The sequence below is a fragment of the Aureococcus anophagefferens genome (genome assembly GCF_000186865.1).
Source record: "Aureococcus anophagefferens unplaced genomic scaffold AURANscaffold_3, whole genome shotgun sequence".
Lineage (NCBI taxonomy): Eukaryota > Pelagophyceae > Pelagomonadales > Pelagomonadaceae > Aureococcus > Aureococcus anophagefferens.
Window position 1 is genome coordinate 1,461,449 of NW_008705563.1, and position 12,656 is coordinate 1,474,104.

Genomic DNA, 12,656 nt, shown 5'->3' on the forward strand with positions numbered 1-12,656 from the left:
AGCGTCGACGTCTTCATGGGCGTCTTCAGCCGCGATGGGGGCATATGATCCGTTAACGTCGTCTCACGTTACCCTAGAGGAGGATCTTGTACTTCTCCGGCGAGGGGACGTGGTTGAGCAGGACGCGGCCGTCGAAGGACAGGGACGCGAAGACCCAGGCGTCGCACGAGGACCAGGCGACGGCGACGACCGCGTCGTCGTGGAGGTCGTAGTCCTTGACCTTGACGTCCGGCGCGTCGGGGGCCGCGGTACCCGCGGACGACGTCACCGCGGACGACGCGCCGTCGCCCTTGGCGTCGTCGAGGTCCAGCTCGAGGAGCGGCGCGCTCGAGATCGACGACACGCGCCACAAGTTGACGAGCTTGTCGGAGCCGCCCGACGCCAGGAGCTGGTCGTGGTACTTGTTGTACTCGAGCGCGCCGCACCAGCCGTCGTGGCCCCGGAGGATCTTCAGCGGCGCGCCGCCGCTGGCCCGCAGGTCGTAGAAGCGCACCGTGCCGTCGGCGTGGGCCGTCGACACGGCGCCCGGTTTGTTCGGGTTGCTGTCGACGGCGAAGCAGGGCCCGCCGTCCCCTGCGACGACGAGCCGCGGCGGTGCGGACGACCGCGCGTCGTAGGCGCGCACCGCGCCGTCGCGGCTCGCGACGTGGACCTCCGCCGCGTCGTGGGGGCTCCAGGACGCCGCCGTCGCCCGGGCGCCCCCGAAGGGCGCCGCGACGTCGACCGCGAGCGTGGGCTCGGCGGAGGCGGCGACGTCGTAGAAGCGGAGTTTCGCGCCGTCGAGCGCCGCGAGCGCGTTCGGCGCGCCGTGGTCCCGCGGCGACCAGGCGAGGGACCGGCAGGGCCCCGCCGTCGCCGCGCCCGCGAGCGCGCGGAGGTCCCGCGGCGCGACGGCGTCGCCCGCGGCGGCGCCGTCGGCCCAGCCGCCGTCGTCGCTCGCGTTCGAGACGGCCCGCCGCAGCGCGGGCTGGTCGCGGCCGAGCACGCCCGGGCCCTCGCCGTCGCTCAGCGCGTCGTCCGCCGCGCCCTCGCCGAACTCGGCGGCGTCCAGCGCCCAGACCGACGCGTCGGGCCCGCCGCCGCAGCTCGCGAACGTCGACGCGTCCGCCGGCGACGGCGCGAGGGCGAAGACCTCGCCGGCGTGCGCGACGCGGCCGACGCAGCCGAGGCGGTTCGACTCCTCGTCGAAGTCGAGCACCTGCACCTCGTTCTGCTCGCGGGCGCCGCCCGTGCCGAGCACGAAGCGGTGCTGCGTCGTGTCGGCGGACACCGCCGACAGGCAGCGGCAGCACGGGAACTTGGCCGCGGCGTAGGTCGTCGATGACGTCGAGAACATGGTTGTTTTGGTGGTCACGCCCACAGACGCGGCGTCGACGCCTGTGGCGCGGCCGCGACGATGCCCCTGAGTACTCTCGCGGCATCATGTCGATGATGTCGTGAGGAGCCGGCGGTGCAGCGACAGCCCGAGGAGTGTTTACGGGCTGATTCAAAGAGCATGGAGCCCGCCCGGGTCGCCGCGACGCGCGACGGCGCGACGCACACGGAGCACGTGTCCGTGCGGGTCCGCGTGCGGCCCGGCGGCGGCGGCGGCGTCGTCGCCCTCGACGACCGCGTCGCGGCGATAGGAGACAAGCGCTTCGCCTTCGACCGCGTCCACAACACCACCGCCACCCAGGAGGAAATCTACGCCGAGGCCGTGGCGCCGCTCGTCGCGGGCGTCCTGGACGGGTACAACGCGGCGGTGCTCGCCTACGGCCAGACGGGCAGCGGCAAGACCTACACCATGGGCTGCGGCGGCGGCGCGGTCGCGGGCGCCGCGCGGGGCGTCGTGCCGCGCGCCGTCGCGGACCTCTTCGCCGCCGCGGACCGCTCCGGCGGCGCGCTGCGCGTGCGCGCGACCTACGTCGAGATCTACAACGAGGAGCTCGTCGACCTGCTCGCCCCGGCCACGCCGAGCGCGAAGCTCGCGATCCGCGAGCTCGGCAGCCGCGGCGTCGTCGTCCAGGGCGCGCGCGACGTCGAGCTCGCGACGGCGGACGCGGCCCTCGAGCTCCTCGCCGCGGGCAACGCGAGCCGCACGACGAAGGCGACGGCGCTGAACGAGACGTCGAGCCGGAGCCACGCGATCCTCACGCTCGCGGTCGAGCGGCGCAAGGTGCTCCTCGAAGAGCGCGCCGGGTCGCCCGCGGACGTCCGCGCGTCGACGCGGCTCGCCGTCGTGCGCTCGAAGCTCCACCTCTGCGACCTGGCGGGCTCGGAGCGCGCGAAGCGCTCGGGCGCCGAGGGCGCGCGGCTCCGCGAGGGCATCGCCATCAACTGCGGCCTGCTGACTCTGGGCAAGGTGATCTCGGCGCTGAGCGACGCGGACCGGAGCCGGCGGCCCGTGCACGTGCCCTACCGCGAGTCGAAGCTGACGCGCCTCCTCGCCGACTCGTTAGGGGGCACGGCGCGCACGGTCATGCTCGCCTGCGTGTCGCCGGACGGCGACGACGCGCCAGAGTCCGCGAACACGCTCGGCTACGCCGCGCGCGCGCGCAACATCAAGAACGACGTCGTCGCCAACGCGACGGTCGTCGTCGGCGGGCCCGACGACGCGCCGGCGCTCGACGCCATGAAGCGCGAGAACGCGAGCCTGCGGGCCGAGCTCGAGCACGCGGGCGGCGCGCTCCGGCGCGAGAACGACGCGCTGAAGGCGGAGCTGGCGCGGGCGGCGGCGCCGCGGCCGCCGCCGCCGCCCGGCGCGGAGGACCCCGAGGCCGCGGCCTGCGCCGCGGCGCTCTGCGACGGCCACGGCGCCGTCCTCGCCGCGCGGCGCGCGCTCCGAAACCTCGTCGACGACGGCGCGCTCGACCGGAAGACCAAGGGCGCTTTAGTGGACATCGCGAAAGCCCTCGGCGACAACGGGCCGTCGCCCTTCCTCGCGAAGCTCCGCGCGGGCCCCGTGCGCTGCGTGCTCGACCTCCAGGGCGCGTTGGAGCAGCGCGACCGCGACCTCGCCGCCGTGCGCGAGACGCTCGCGGACGCGCGGGGCGACCTCGCGCGCGACGAGGAGATCTTCTCGGCCAAGGCGCGCGAGGCGCGCGAGGCGGCGAAGCGTGCCGACGCCGCCGAGGCGCGGGCGGCGCGCCTCGAGGACGACCTCCGCGCGTCGGAAGCCGCGCGGACGCTCGCCGACGCGTTACTGAAAGAGGCCGTCGCGAAGCGCAAGTCGCCCATGAAGAAGAAGCGGCGGGGCGACGACAGCGACGACGACGACGACGCCGCGTCCCTCGACGCGCGGCTCCGCGCGTCCGCGGCCCAGGCGACGTCGAAGCTCGCGCGCGACCTGGCCGAGGCCGAGCGCGAGAAGAGCGAGCGCGAGCGGTCCGCGCGGAAGCTCCAGGCCCTCGAGAACGACATCGCGCTCAAGGAGTCGTGCATCGCGGCGCTCGCGGCGTCCGAGGAGGAGGCGAAGCGCGCCGTGCGCCAGTACGAGGACCGCGTCGCGACCTTGGAGCGCGACTGCTCCGTGCTCCGGTCGCAGCTGGACCCGAGCCAGCGCGCGCGCGACGCCGAGGAGCTCGGCGCGCTCAAGCGGCAGCAGACCCTCGAGCTCGGCAAGGTCGAGGCGCTGCGCCGCGCGTCGGAGGCGCGCCTCGCGGAGCTCGGCGACGAGGCGCGCGCGCTCCGCGACGAGCGCGACGCCGTGTCGCGGGGCCTCGACAAGGAGAACCGCGAGGACGTCGAGGCGCGCGACAGGCTCGAGAAGCGCGCCGCGCGCTGGCTGCAGCGCAAGCTCGACGGCGTCCTGACGCGGGCCGACGAGGAGCGGCGGAAGCTCGCCGACGACGGCGCGACGCGCGAGGGGCCCGCGGCCGCCAAGGCCGCGCTCGACCAGCTCCGGCGCGACCTCGCGGACCTGACGCCCAAGCACACGAGCGCCGCGTTGTTCGAGTCCTGCCGGCAACTCATCGCCGTCAAGCTCGCGCGCGACGCGGCGGAGCGCGAGGCCGCGGAGCTCCGGGGGCGCCTGGCCGCGCCGACGACCGTGACGCCGCCGAAGCCCGTCGGCCCCGTGCTCGACGCGCGGACCGTCGAGGAGTACGAGTCGAAGATCGAGTTCCTGCTCCGCGAATTGAAGCAGCACGAGAGCACGCCGAGGTAGGGGTAAAACATCATCGGCTTTTAGGGGACCGTGCACCACGTGGGAGGGGCGGGGGGGGGAGGCGCAAAAGGGGGGCGGGGTTGGCTCCGCGCGCCTAGGCGATGACGCAGTTGAGCTCGGAGCAGGGCGCGTCCTCCTGGCCGAAGGTCGTCGTCATGCAGGACGAGTCCGCCGCGCCGTCCTTCGCGTCCGGGTTGACCTGCTCGAGGAAGGCGACGACGTCGTCTCGCTGGGCCCGCCGCGCGACCTCGAGGGGCGTGCGGCCGTGGCCGTCGATGGCGCGCGGGTTCATGCCCTTCTCGACCGTGAGGTACGTGACGACGTCGAGGTGGCCCCGGTAGCACGCCATGTGGAAGGGCGTGATGCCGTTCTTGCCGCGCGTGCAGTTCACGTCGCGCGCGACCAAGAACTTGACGACGTCGAGGTTGCCCTCCTGGCACGCGAAGAAGAAGGGCGTCGAGCCCGCCTCGTTGATCGGCTCTAGGTTGACGTCGTGGTCCGCGAGGAGCGACGCGATGTCGAGGCGGCAGTGCTGGCAGCAGATGAAGAAGGGCGTGTTCCCCTTGGAGTTGGGCGTCTCCAGATTCGCGCCGCGCTCGATGAGGAAGGACACGATGTCGATGTAGCCGCGGTAGGCCGCGATGAATATGGGCGTCGCGCCGTCGTGGATGGGGTGGTCCACGTCGGCCTTGCACTCGACGAGGTACTTGATGATGTCCAGGTGGCCGTTCTGCACGGCGGCGGCGAAGGCCGTGCCCCCGTGGATCTCCGCGTTGACGTCGAGCGGCTCCTCGCTCGCCTCCTCGACGATGCGCCTCACCTCGTCGATCTTGCCGTCGTAGCACGCCGTGTAGCACTTGAGCGCGCGGCTCGACACCGGCGCCGACTCCATGGCCGATGCGGCGTCGACGAGGGCGGCGAGCCCGGGCGGGACGGCGGCGGCGAGCCCGGGTGGGACGACGCGATGGCTGGGCTGCGCGCGATTGAAAAGCTGCCGATTGGCAGCCCGCCCGAAGTCGTTGAGGTCGGCGCCGCAGACCAAATCTCGCGAGGTGCCGCGGCGGTATCACGACGAGCGCTGAGCGCTGTTGGTCCGCGGGCTGGTGCCGCGCGGCGCGGCGACGCTCTCCGTCGGGGCCGGGCGGGTTTCGCCGCCATGGCGGACTCCGTGACGGCGTCCGTCGCCGAGGGCAAGTCCCTGGGCGGCCTGGAGCGCGAGCTCCACGCGTCGTTCCAGATCTCGCGGCTGCCGAGCCACGGGAACAAGTTCGAGCACGAGCTGCTACCCGTGCTCGAGAGCGACCTCGAGTCGACGGAGAGCGAGCGGGGCATGGTGCCCATCGTCATCGTCGGGCCGCCGGGCTGCGGCAAGTCGACGCTCATCGCGGAGTGGCTCGAGCGGCGGAGGAACCGGAGGCAGAGCCCGCTCGACCAGCAGCAGAGCAACGAGGAGTTCGTGTTCACGCACGTCGTGGGCTGCACGCGCCAGAGCCTCCAGGTGCGCGAGCTGCTCTGCCGGCTCGTCAGCGAACTCGTCATGCACTTCGACCTGCCGATGGTCCACGACTTCGACCCGGAGAAGCTCGCGTGGGACCTGCCGCGGCTGTTGGAGGCCGCGGGCAACAAGGGCTCGGTTTTGCTCGTCATCGACGGCTTGCATCGCCTCCGCAACGACCAGGGCGAGGCGAACCTGAGCTGGCTGCCCCAGGAGTTCCCGCCGAACGTCCGCGTCGTGCTGTCGTCGACGATGCCGCCGGGCTTCACGATCGACGACCAGGCGGAGCTCGAGGCCAAGGCCGCGCGGTCTACCCAGCAGCGGCGCCTCACGGCGGACGTCAACGCCGAGGCCGAGGCCGCCGCGGAGCGCGAGCGCTACAAGAAGAACCACGTCATCATCGGCGAGGCGGGCCGGACGCAGAAGCGCGTCATGGCCGAGCTCAAGCGGCGCCGGTGGCAGCTGCGGCGCATGAAGTTCAGCGCGTCCGTGAAGCGGTCCATCATGCGCAATTTCCTGGATAGCGCGACGCCCGAGGTCGTCGAGGAGGAGGGGCCGACGGACGAGTCCGTCTACCTCACGGCGATGCTCGAGAAGATCGACGACGGCGGCCGGGACGAGGAGGACGACAAGGACCCCTACGACGAGGGCAAGTCCATGAAGCTCGACCTCTTCGCCCAGCAGCATCGGGTGCTCGAGGACATGCCGACGACGTCGCTGACGCTCGCGACGTTCCTGCGCGCGCTCGTCTGGTCCGCGTCGCGCGGCTTCGACGTCTGGAGCCTGCAGGAGTCGTGGCTCGGCGCGCGCGCGCCGGGCTCGAAGACCTCGCCGTCCAAGGCCAACGACGCGTCGACGTCGACGACGGGCACGGGCTCCGTGACCATCCAGGCGCCCGGGTTCGAGGAGGACGAGGTGCCGTCGATCACGGCGGAAGCGCTCTTCCATAGCGTGTTGGACACCTGGGAGGCGGGCCACGAGCTCAAGGACGACAAGAAGCAGAAGGCGCGGCGCTGCTCCCAGATGGCCGGGTCCCTCATGGGCGTCGCGGCGCGCGCGAGCCAGATGCGGCGGCCCGACACGGCGGACGAGTCGGACGCGAACGAGGACAGCGAGCTCGACCAGAGCGGCGAGGCCGACGACCACACGTCCGTGCGCCTGTCCTGGACGCGGGCCCAGAATCTCGAGGCCCACGAGCTCGAGGGCGCCGCGCCGACGACCGCGGCGTCCGCGCTCGACAAGCCGCCGACGCCGCAGACGCCTTCGGGCGCCGCGGGCGCGGACGGGCCGCAGACGGGCCGCGCGAAGCTCAACAGCCGGGGCGTGCCCGTGCGGTCGCGGGGCGGCGGCGTGCGCGCGCCGCTCCACAAGTCGACGGCGGCGAACGCGGCGGCCATGGCCGACATCCGCTGGCGCCACAGCCAGAACAACGCGGACAAGGCGCTCGCGCGGACGCGGGAGCTGGCGAGCTCCATCACGGACAAGCTCCTGGAGAACGCCCTCGACGCCGCGGAGTCCCACTCCGGCGGGTCGAAGCGCCACGGGTTTCTCGAGGCGTTCCTGCGGGACCTGGACGACATCCACTTCGTCGACCGCGACATCGTCTTGCTGGCGGACGAGACGTCCATCGACCAGTCCATCTCGTCGGGCGGCGCGCTGTCCACGGGCACGCGCGACGGCCTCGTGGCGGCGGCGCTCGCCGGCGACGCGACGACGCTGGACGTGGAGGAGGGGTCCATCGAGTCGGCGATCGTCTGCGCGATCGGCTCCGCCGTCGACGACGCGTGGGCGCTCCACGGCGAGGCGCCGGCGGCGGCGCCGGGCGCGACGGGCGCGCCCGCCGGCGCGCCGGCGCCGGCGCCGGGGCCCCTCGTCGAGGGCTCCGCGCGGCCGCTGGAGCCCGTCGAGGCGCCGCTGAGCCCGTTCGAGGAGCCGAGCCGCTTCGAGGAGGGCGAGTACACGACGGAGTTCGAGGACGACTACGGCGACGAGTTCGAGGACGACCCCGAGGAGGACGACGTCTCGTTGGAGGTCGAGGAGGCGACGCTCGAGAGCGACGCGCTCGCGGCGGCCGCGGCCGCGAACGCGATCTCCGACAGCGAGCCGGGCTCCGAGAACGCGACGCCCCTCTTCTCCCCGCCCGCGACGCCCCGCGACAACGACCCGCCCATGGTCACGGTCGCCGAGACGGGCGACGCGGGCTCCGTCGAGCCCGACGAGGAGAAGGTGCAAGACGAGGGCGCGTCGTTCAACTCGCAGACGGCCATGGACCACGTGCCCGTCTATCTGCTCGGCGGCGTCGACAAGGTGCCGGGCCTGGGCATGCTCCTGGGGGATGCCCTGGCCCTGCTCTGCGTCGCGCGCTACGGTCTACGGGAGGACGAGCTCTGGGCGCTGCTCAAGGACCTGGACGAGGAGCGGAAGCGCGACATCGCGAACCTGGAGCGGAAGGAGGAGGAGGAGCGCGTCCAGGCCGAGTACGAGGAGTCCCAGGGCTCGTCGGGCTCCCTCGCCGCGCGGCGGTCGTCGCCGTCCGCGGCCGACGACGCACAAAAGGCGTCGTCGCCCGCGTCGAAGAAGAAGAAGGAGGAGGAGGACTTGGACGATCTGGACGATTTGGCCGCGTTCCTGAGCGCCGACGACCCCAAGCCCGAGGAGCAGGAGACGACGTTCCCGCCGGAGCTCGTCGAGGAGCTGCCGAAGATGCTCCGGGCGCTGGGGGTCCTGCACGACCCCGCGGAGCACGTGCTCGTGCTGCCCCTGGAGTCGGAGGCGCTGCGGTCCGTCGTCCACAAGCGCTACGTCGAGATCGGCGCCGCGCGCGTCAAGGCCTCGGTGGCCAAGCGCCAGGAGCTCGAGCGCGCCCAGGGCACGTGGAAGGACACGAAGTTCCGCCACGACAACGTCGGCGGCAACTGGTGGCACGCGCGCGTCGCGGCGTACTTTGCGGGGCGGCCGCCGAGCCGGCGCCGCGCCGAGGAGCTGCCCTGGCACCTCAAGCAGTGCCGCCAGTGGACGCCCTTGTGCGACTCCCTGTCGAACGTGCACACCTTCGAGACCATGTTCCTCGGGCCGCCGCAGATGAAGCTCGAGCTGCAGAACTACTGGAAGCTCCTCGTCGACGGGCCGCTGTACCTGACGACGGCCGCGGAGCAGGCGACGCACGCGGCGACGCAGGAGCTCTCGGAGTCGCAGATGATCCTGTCGAATTTAGATACGGCGCACGCGCTCGGCTTGATCGAGTCGCGGGCGAAGCGGGACCGGCTCCAGGACCAGTGCGCGACGTTCGACGTCGTCGACGCGTACACGATCGCCGTCGACAAGTGGCACGCGACGGAGCGGCCGACGACGCACCGGCTCAACGAGATGCTGTCGCAGATCGGCGAGTTTCTGATCGGGTTTTCCGAGCGCGCGGAGACGCCGCCGCCCTTTTTGCGCGGGTCCCTGGACTGGCGGCGTTTGGACGGCATCGGCGTCCAGCGGCCCAAGGTCGAGCGGCTGCTCCAGGACTCGCAGCAGGGCGGCGGCGGGCCCCCGGGCCGGTCCAAGACGTCGGCGTCGGACCGCAAGGACGACGACCTCGACCCGGAGGACGAGGGGTCCGTGGTCTCCATGTCCGCGCTCCTCGTGAACGTGCGCGGCAACGACGGCATGCACCACAACGAGAAGTCGAGCCTCTACCACTACGAGCGCTGGATCTGGATCCAGTTCCCGTGGCTGGCCCTCGCGCACGGCACGGCCATCTCCTGGACCGTGGGCCAGTCCTACGTGAAGACGACGGCGGGCGCGGGCGACGAGGCGAGCTCGCGCGCGTCGCGCGTCTCGCGCGGCGAGAACCCGGCGGGCCCGCGCGGGTCCAACGCGGGCGACGACGGCTCCCTGTACGACGACGAGATGTCCGTCGGCCTGGACGGCGCCGCGGCGGGCATGGCCATCGAGGCCGCGCGCCTCGCGATCGCGAGCTGCTCCACGGGGCCCCGGGGCCGCCGCTACTGGAACGTGAAGCGGCGGGACCCGAGCTCGTCGGTCATCGCCACCATCTCCGAGGACCGCATCAAGGCACGCGCTCTGGGCGCCAAGGAGCCCATCCGCGAGGACGGCATGCGCGCGCTCGAGCGCACGGCCGCGGGCGTCACGCTCGAGCCGCCGGGCGCGCCCCTGCGGTTGGGCGTCAAGGGCGAGGCGCCGCGGCTCCTGGACTCCGTGCGGTCCGACGGGTCCGTCTTCGGCGAGCGGGACCTGGACTCCCTCGCGGGCTCCGTCGAGGGCGACGCCGAGGGGTCCAAGCCCGCTCCTTTACCCATGCCGACGCCCGGCGGGTCGCTGGACGAGGTCATGGGCGCCGAGAGCTCCGCGGAGCGGCGCCTCGTGCGCCTCCGCCGCGTCGCGAGCCGCCTGCCGCCGCGGCGCATGCGCGTGGGCCCGACCTACGGCCAGGGCTACGGCTTGAGCCTCGAGTCCGGCTGCGGGCCCTTCTCGCAGTCGTCGCTCAAGAGCCAGCGCCGGGGCACGCGCTTCCCGAGCGCCGAGGGCCATTTGCTCTCGAAGGAGGACCCCCGCGACTCCCACGGCGTCGTCGCGTCGACGCGCTTCGGCGGCACGGAGGAGCCCAAGGATCTCGTGGCGCTCTTGCACATCCGCGAGCTCGAGAAGGTCGACGTCAACGTCGCGTCGAACTCGAAGGAGCTGGGCTTCTTGTCGGCGCACAGCTTCATCTTCCCCGCGTCGCACTACGACATCTCGCGCGCGTCCGTGCAGGCGCGCATCGCGCGCCTCCGCGGCGCCCACGACAAGCTCATCAACATCCGCAAGGACCGCAAGGCGCAGCTGAAGTCGCAGCGGCGCGCCATCGAGGACCGCGTCCGCGCGGACGAGCACTGCGCGCACCAGCTCGAGCGCGGCGAGAAGACGCTGGAGACGCTGGACCGGCGCCTCGACGCCGTGCGCGTCGCGCTGGCCGAGTCCGCGGCGCTGGGCGCCTACTACGCGGAGGTCGTCCGCGCGGCGACGGACGCGCGGCCCGTCGTCGGCTCGCAGCGCATCGAGATCGTCGAGAAGCAGCTGAACCTGGCGCGCGTCCAGGCCCAGGACCTCCTCTCGAAGCGCCGCAAGCTCCACGAGAAGTCGGAGGAGATCGGCGCGCGCGACAAGCCGCGGCACCGCCGCGAGCGGAACAAGTGGGCGGACATGCGCCAGGTCTGCCGCGACCGGGCGCGCGTCGTCACGGCGTCCATCGAGCAGCTCAAGAAGGCGACGGCGCCCGCCGGGTCCCAGGAGACGGAGGACGAGGACGGCGACCGCTTCGTGAGCTTCCACGAGACGCCCGACCGCGAGCTCACGAAGACGCAAAGATTGTTGAAGTTCAAGCACGCGTCGAAGAAGACGCACGAGGAGAAGTTGGACGACGAGAACTCGGCCGCCGAGGACCTCATGCGCCAGCTCAAATTGGCGACGGGCTCCGTGGACCCGTCGGAGATCACGCGGCGGCTCCGGACGTCCAAGCAGCTGAACCAGAGCCTGCGGGACCAGCACAAGCACAACCTGCTGCGGTCGACGCAGCTCAAGGCGTTGTTAGACGCCATGTCCCACGAGTTCAGCGAGCTGCGGCTCGGCGGCATGACGACGCGCGGCGCGGCGCCGGCGAAGGCGTCCGTCGAGTCCGATTCCACGACGGCGCCCGCGGACAAGGCCGGCGACGCGCGCAAGGACGAGGGCAAGGGCGGCGGCGAGGACCGCAGTGACAACGCGTCGCGGCGCATCGACAGCGACCTCTTCCGCGCGGAGATCCGCCTCAACCACTCGCAGCGCTACTACGAGGAGAACGCGGTCTTTGTGACCGAGGTCTCCAGCGGCATCATGCACGTCGCGCGGCTCCTCGAGGCCTACACGACGGACGCGAAGCGCGAGTCGGGCGTCGTGCGCCTCCGGCTGGACCCGGAGCTCGTGCTCGACGTCGAGCGCGGCGAGATGCCCGCGCAAGATCCGGACGCGAACCACGTGCAGCGCGCGGGCGTCGTGCGGCTGCTCACGCTCTGCGAGGAGACCATCGTCTCCGTGCGCGAGGCGCTGAGCATCCACAAGCAGATCGAGGACGAGGACGAGAGCTCGCGGCCGACGACCCCTAAGACGCCGGACTTCGCGACGGGTTTAGGCAAAAAGCCGTCGCCCAAGGACCGCATCCAGGCGACGCTCCACAACACGCTCGACTCGACGCAGCTCGTGCGGTCCGCCCACGCGACGGCCGTGCCGCCCGTGCGCGTCGTCACGGAGAAGATGCGCGAGCGCGAGATCGTCCGCGACGTCCGGAAGCGCGAGAAGAAGGACCGCGAGCAGAACGCCATCGAGTCGCGGCCCGTGAGCCGCGCCGACGAGAAGTCCGCGGCGACCTTCGTGCGCGAGGGGCTCGACACGCAGGCCGTCATGGACGCGCTCCGCCAGGCGAACATGCTCTCGAAATTGAAGCAGGGGCCCCGCGCGCCGCTGGGCCTCGCGATCAACCAGGCCATCCAGTCGTCGTCCAAGTCGGAGCAGGACAAGAAGTCGTCCGTCGTCGTCTCCAAGCCCCACCAGCTCGGCATCTCGAACCCCCACCTCAAGATCACGACGCGGGACATGATCAAGCGCCGCCAGCCCGTCTCCAAGAACTCGCCCGAGCCCCCGGGCTCCGCCGACTCGTCCTGAGGCGCTGTGTAAGAGGCTGTGGTCTTCTTTTCGGGGGCTTTGTTGTCCCATACTTGATCTGCTTGCCGGACTGTCCGGCGGACACTTCGGGGGCCCGGATGCGTCGCGCTTGGCGAGTCGCCACAAGACTCGACGAGGGCCTGATGGCGTCGTCGAGACGCGTGGTGGAGTCGGCCGACGCGGCGATTACCCGGGCGAGCGCCCCCGACGAGACCCGCGACGACGAGAGCGAAGCCGAGACGGTCTGCTCGCACGAACCCGATGCGGCCGCGATCGAGCTGCTCCCGGACGCTCTTCTCATTACAATATTGGGCTTCAGCGAAGACGCGGATCGTT

The 12,656-nt window shown here is 72.1% G+C and overlaps 2 protein-coding genes across 2 annotated transcripts; one reads left to right on the plus strand and one right to left on the minus strand.

Moving 5' to 3' along the window:
• Nucleotides 1-73: 73 nt before the first annotated feature.
• Nucleotides 74-703, minus strand: AURANDRAFT_20923 (hypothetical protein; the record flags this gene model as incomplete). Its single annotated transcript, XM_009035720.1, has 1 exon — nt 74-703. A coding segment is annotated over one exon (630 nt), but the record flags the coding sequence as incomplete, so codon positions are not given.
• Nucleotides 704-1,495: 792 nt separating this feature from the next.
• On the plus strand, nt 1,496-2,545 carry AURANDRAFT_20797 (hypothetical protein; the record flags this gene model as incomplete). Its single annotated transcript, XM_009035463.1, has 1 exon — nt 1,496-2,545. A coding segment is annotated over one exon (1,050 nt), but the record flags the coding sequence as incomplete, so codon positions are not given.
• Between the last annotated feature and the right edge of the window lie 10,111 nt (nt 2,546-12,656).